Source organism: Drosophila yakuba, chromosome 2R, assembly GCF_016746365.2.
Source record: "Drosophila yakuba strain Tai18E2 chromosome 2R, Prin_Dyak_Tai18E2_2.1, whole genome shotgun sequence".
Lineage (NCBI taxonomy): Eukaryota > Metazoa > Arthropoda > Insecta > Diptera > Drosophilidae > Drosophila > Drosophila yakuba.
Window position 1 is genome coordinate 4,864,624 of NC_052528.2, and position 6,697 is coordinate 4,871,320.

Consider the following 6,697-nt stretch of genomic DNA (forward strand, 5'->3'; position numbering starts at 1 on the left):
AGCGTCCACGACCAACAATAAACAATTTCATAACCGTATTACTGATATCCAAAACAAACTGTTTCATTCCACCAGCAGAGAGCTTAAATTAAAGTTTAGCACAATTTCTCTACAGAAAATGTACAATTAAGAGCCCTAAAGAAATTAAAATAAACTAAATAGCATATTAACTTTTATTTGTTAACGATTCATGAACAAAGTATGATTCTGAAGGGCTTCCCTAATGTGAATAACTGCTGACCTAAGGCAACCGGTTTGGATGAGACTAAATCTCTGGAGATAATCTCGAACAAGTTGGTGACTCAGCTCCAACAACCCATTGTTCAGTTCTTTACAGAGCATCGATGAGCTTTAGTTGGATCGCAACATGCCAAGCGAATGCGGTAAGTAATTTCGTAATCCCGAGTTTGTAGTATTTCTTTAAAATTACAAGTGCCTTTCCCTGCTTTACCCAGTATTTCTCATCATCTGGCTGATCCCGATGGCCTCCGGGGGCACTACGGCACCATCGCTGAGTGCCAGTCCCATTGTCTTTGCCCGGAATCTGTTCCGTGCCCTCAACGATGAAGTGCCGCCCGTGAACATGATGGTATCTCCGGCTGCTGCCCGTAGTGCCATGACCTTGGTTTTCATGGGGGCCGGCGGAAAGAGTGCAGATGAGCTGCGCTCCAAATTGATCCTGGGTGTGTCAAATAAGTCCGAAGTCGCCAAACAACATGCGGAGTCCTGGAGCGACGAGTGCTCCTGTGCGAAAAGAGGAGTAGCCATGCGATTGGTCACCCGTTTGTACGTCAATGAAGAGGAAAAAATACGGACTGACTTTAATAGCATGGCCTTGGAGTTCTTCAATGCAGAGGCCGATTCTCTTAACTACTTGAATCCGGAAGATTCTGTCAAAAAAGTTAACAAGTGGCTGGAGAAACAAACGTTTTACACTGTAAGAAATCTGTTTACGCCCGATGTTTTCAATCCCGATGCCAGTGTAATCCTTGTGAACTCCCTGTTCTTTCGAGCCAAATGGGACAAGATATTCCCCCTGCAACTTACCAAGGTCGAAGACTTCTGGATCAATCCTCGCCAGCGGATGGAACTCCCTATGATGAGGCAGATTGGACAGTTCCGCTATGGCGAGTCCAAGAAACTAAAGTCACAGATCCTGCAGTTGCCCTTTGAGAGGTCCAACATGACCATGATGTTTATTTTGCCGACGGCCATCGATGGCTTGGCCAAATTGGAGGAAAAACTTGGTCAACTGGACATGAACGAGGTGGCCGCCAGGAGTCTGATGAAGGAAGTGGATGTGACCATTCCGAAATTCAGGATCGAGAGCTCTGTTGATCTCAAGGTTCCATTACAAAAGGTGGGTCACTTTGTAATTATCTGAATGTACAACTCTAACTATTCTATATTTAAGATGGGCATTAATAGTGTTTTTGAGGCTGGACAAGCAAATTTGAGTGGCGTTTTTGAAAAGAAATCACCACAAAGGATTTCGGAAGCCAGACACAAAGTATTTCTGAATGTTACAGAGTTTGGGTGCGAGGTAGCACCAGAATCAGGTGAGCAAACTGAAAGGCCGTCTTCTGTTTTACATCTGATATATTTCAATTGCAATCAGATGTTCAGCCCGAAGTCCTCAAGAAGAATCCCGATCGCAAGGTCTTCAAGGCCGACCGCCCCTTCGTTTTTGCCATCCGAGACAAGAAAAACGTTTACTTCGTTGGCCATTTCATTAAGCCCTAATTGCGGGAGGAGGGCTGCACGTATATTGATGGTGATGGCCCGCAGGCAATCACGCCATAATGGACAGTATCCCAATGAACATCAAATTGTTGCCAAACAAATGTTCACAATGAACTCGAAATACAAGATAGAACACTGTAGTCGACTTTCTGGACTACCAGATACCCGTCAATGGGAGTACTTTGATGATACTTCCAAATTTAGATAGAAATGGGCCAAAAAAAACATTTAACTAAAAACTTGAAATAATCTAAGCATTCTCAGAATTGTGGGCGCGTTATTTTCTTGCCATTTTCTTCGGCAGCCCGGCAACCAGAACAAGCGGACACAACGGACACTAGCTCTCTTTGGGTTGCCACAATTGAATTTGACGCCGTTTCTTTTATCTTGAAGGGACGGGGAGGCGTTGCAATCTTCGCATTGACTTTAAATGCCGGCGCTTTTGGTTTGCCCTTTGCTCTTAGAATTCTGTTCTCGCTCTTAGTCGCTGTCTGCCACTTGTTTAACTGCACATGTCTCTGCCATCAAGCGTTGGATACGATATGTGCTCTGTGGCAGCCTTTTCTCTGCTTCTATGCATCTGGAATCGGCTAGCTTTGTCTTAACATTCTGGCTATTATAGTTTCTGAGATCGAGGCGTGCATACGGATATGGCCAGATCGTTTCAAGAATATACCTTCATTCTTTGTGTTACATACTATTCAACGAATCTAGTATACCCTATTTCCCTTCAACTAACGGGTATTAAAACAGCAGGCGCATGCAAACATTTGTGCGATGGGGAGATTTTGGGGTGCAAAATAAATGGCAACATGGCCGTAGCGGACAGATCATTGCGAAAATTCGCAATTGGGAGTGAGAGGGTTGGTTGAATGGGTGGGGGTGGAGCAGAAGGAATAGGGAAAGTGGGGAAAAGGCAACAAAGAAACGGCGGCTGCCCAAAACCAAATGAAAAGTAGCTTGGGAAATGTGAGAAGCTGAGCCTGGTTTTAAATACTCTTTCACGTGTTGATATTTAATAATATAGCGTATGGAACATCGGAAAAATAACAATTGGTTGCAAAGCATTGTTGCAATTATTAAACCCATCGATAGAAAAATATATCACTTTTAAAATGAACTGTTAGTACAACTAGGCGCGACAAAAAAGAAAACCATATTTGCCAAGAAAAAATATCTCTTAAGTGCAATCCGAGCTTAAAGCGGTCCAGCAGGACTAAAAAGGACAACAGAAATATGTTTGCCCCCCGTGAGAGTAGAGAAAAGCGGCAGCAAACGAGCATCGCCGGGATTCTTTTGCCGGCCAGGGAAGCCAACTTGTTAGCCAATTTTAAATACAACTGCTGCCACTGACAGTAATCAAGATTGCACGGCAATGCCGGCGCGGCTACAACAATGCCAAATGCCATTCCGGGCAGAAGAGGGCCAACAATTGAAAAATAAGTAATTTCTCAACTGTAGTGAACTTCGCCGAAGAATCGGAGGAGCATCAGGAGCAGGAGGAGAAGTGGGTGGAACAGCAGCTGAAACAAGCAGCCAAAGTCCGAACTGGAGCATCGGAATAGGAACAGGAATCGGAATCGGAATCGGAATCTGAATCGCAGGAGATGGAGTCGCTCGTCCGGTTGGGAAACGAAAACTTTGCCCGTCCAATTCATCGATGATTGTCGTGCAACGCGATGCGATTCTGGTTGTGAATCTGTTTCTGATTCTGATGCCGATGCTGATTCTGGTTCTGAGTACGGCACCGTCGTACGACCATTGCGGGAGCAACAACAGCGGCAGCCGGTGTGGCACAAATGTTTATCTTTCCCCCGATTTTTGCCCCAATGGAACCGAAGTTTGAGCTGGAGCTCTTCCGTCAGCGCAGCGGAAGTGCAGCTGCACAAACTGGCGAAACCCTGGGGAAAGTGCTGGTAGTATCGAGCTGTTTCTGGCCGTGTCATCTCCGTCAAATGCTAATGCAAAATGTCACAGTCACCATAATCACATTACCGAAACTGGGCACAACGAAATTAATTCGATTGCAGGCCAGGGCCATGAATAATTGCAAATAAATGTGGAATTTCATATCGAATCGCCTGTACTTGGTCAGTGCATACACACACCCACATATATAAACCAATTAATTTAATTGCTATGCATACGCTCGTGTTTGATTTACTCGAAATGCCAATATCTAATGGCCACAAATGCGCAAATACATAATCTATGGGAAAAAACTGACCTCGCTTTTTCTGCGCATAATTAATTTGAATATGTATATTGCAGGGCATTGCAATGGGTCTCTTGCAATAATTTCGTAGCTAGGATCGCTTTCGGAATGTAATTTAAAACCAATCAAACGCATCCACATGCAACAACAAGCGGCAAGTGCCGGAGGTCACAAAATGTATTAAGCATCCTTGTTGAAGGTGGTAGGTGGTGGGTGGTCCATTGGTGCACTACTATCATCCAAACAAGCCCCGTATCGCATGTAGGTGGAGGCAATTGCTTTACAATGGGGCATGCAATCCATTTAATAGTTGCAACAATAGGGGTAAGCGGATCTCCATTATGAATCAATCACTTGACCATGTGTAAAATTGGGTTAACTCAAGTTACAAGGCCGAACAATGGGGCCAATATCTTCCACTGTTCCAATTCTAAAGGATATTGTCCGTTAATAAGCTAGAAATAGGTCTGGAATATCCAAAGCTTATGCCTGTTATCGAAATGGCACACCAGCTGCTCCTTAAATCGGTTCCATTAATTGCTTATAACGAAGGCCTAGTTTGACATTGTTTAATAGTTGCTTACATATTTTGAACTTTATATTATTTAATATTCCGCCCTTTTACGATGACGGCCCTTTCAGGAATGGCACCTAGATCAATATTCATGACGTCTTTGGGACATCCGTTGCAATCGACTCCGGCGAAGTTAATCAACTAACTGTTCTGCAAGCCACGCCCTCTGACCGCCCTTGCGAAATAGGGAAATAGGGAGCATCCCTTCGGGAGCTAAAACTAACTTATTTATGGGTATCCCTGACTTTGACTTACGTGCCTGCCATTCGAATGTAGTTTTACTCCTTCGCGAATCATATTCACATGAGCTGTGTCCTGTAGGTTCGTGATAGTTTTACCATTTCCCAGGAACCGAGTCCTTCGACCTGCGTCCTGAGTCCTGCATACTGAGTCCGGAGTCCTGAGTCGTGAGTGTCTATTGCCGCCCGTGCCACATGCTGCAGGAAATTACATTTCAATTTTAAAACGACTCTCATTGCCAGCTTCCGTTACAGTTGCTCACCTCCATTTGCCCATCGCGGCAGGTGGCCGTGTAGCAAGTGTGACAGGAGTGGCTGGTGCGGCAGGTGCGGCAGGAGCGGCAGATGCGGCAGATGCGGCAGGCGTGCCATTTCGGGGCAGGTGATTCGGAAAGGGAGCGGCATCACACAAAATGGCCTGCCATGAGCGGCACTTATCGCTCGACTGCAGCTTAAGCGCCGGTTAATCCATCACAAAAGTGCATGCATTCCTCTGGCCAACACCGCATCCTCTCCACTCCACCTCACCTCTCCTCTACTGTACAGTCCACTTCATTCCACTCCACTCGACTTCACCTCGCATCCCCCACAATTTCCATGTGCTGCGGGCCGTGCAAAGTGCTGCCGTTGCTGATAATAAGCCGTCATCCAGGCAAAACTCCTGATGAGCTGCAACTGCGGCCAAACTAAAGCGGCACCGAAAAAAAAAACTCTCAATAATATATGCACCTTAATATGTAACGATCAATAAGGGTAATGGTAATGTAGTTTTCTATTCATATAACAGATAATATTGTATTTACCTAATCAAAGTTTTAAAAACCAGACAAGCATGCTATATGCATTATCCTTTTGAGTAATCTCATCTGGTCAAAAACCCTAAGAATGACAACCAAGTGACTCCCCTTTTTTGTATTTCTTCCTGTGTACATGTTCATAGTTGGATACAGCGCACGGCCTTTCATTGCGGTTACGCATACGCCGCGTTGTTCCGCTGGCAGACGTGCGTGCCATAAATAGCGGATGGCGGGAGCGGGAGCGGTGGCGGGGGCGATGAGGGGAGCGGGTCTGAAGTGAAGTGGAAATGGCAGGGCTCATCCATTCCACTTGCAACGAATTGCAAGTCAACGCCAAGTGTCTTAAGTATGCAAAAAGAAAATCTGCAGAGCGCGGGCAGCGAACGGAACGCTGAACGCTGAACTCTTAACTCAAGTCTGGACAGGTGATTTAAAAGCCATTTGTCAGCCGCGCATGGAGGGAGGCATGCTCTAGGACTGGGGGTGGGTCTTGGTCTGGGTCTGGGTGATTGGCTGGGGTCAGTGAAATTATTCAAATTATCCCTGAGAAGATTTCGCTGTCAGGATCTGGCAGACGACTGCAGTTGTTTGGGGGCGGCAATCAAATGGCCTTAGTGGCATTCTTTTATCGCCCATCCACATCCGCGTCTGCACTCCACGCAATCCTCCAGTTGACAGTTGACAACAGCCAGGAACCCATAGCCAGTATCCAGCATTCAGCATTCAGAATCCGTGAGCCGTGGGCCCCATTTGTTGTCGCCGCTGGCAACCGACCGGATATCCCATCTATTATAAGTGCTTACCACTCGCCGACGAACATTGACATTTGTCTAATGGCGAAAATGTCACCGAAATGCAGACCCAGACGCAGACGAGCAAATAAACAGCTTTCCAGAAGGGGCGTGGGCTCTTACAAAACTCGAAAAATGTAAAAGGAAATGGAAACGTAACGGAAATAATTCAGCAACCTTGACCCATCACAATTTTTAATCAGCTCCTAATTCCGCTCATCCACGCAATCAATCATTTCTTACTTATCATTTCATGATTTGATGCTCATTCGCCGCCAGGCGTTTGTTTTAATTCATGTTTTGCAACAAAGTCACACATTTTTCCCAAAGTTATAGAA

The 6,697-nt window shown here is 45.5% G+C and overlaps 1 protein-coding gene across 1 annotated transcript; it reads left to right on the forward strand.

The window, feature by feature from the left end:
* The first annotated feature begins 245 nt into the window (after positions 1–245).
* On the forward strand, positions 246–1,883 carry LOC6529338 (serine protease inhibitor 42Dd). Its single transcript, XM_002090307.4, has 4 exons — positions 246–383; positions 456–1,360; positions 1,415–1,559; positions 1,619–1,883. Exons 1-4 carry the CDS (start codon positions 368–370, stop codon positions 1,741–1,743), a joined length of 1,191 nt encoding a protein of 396 aa, XP_002090343.1. The 5' UTR covers positions 246–367; the 3' UTR covers positions 1,744–1,883.
* The last annotated feature ends 4,814 nt before the right edge of the window (positions 1,884–6,697 follow it).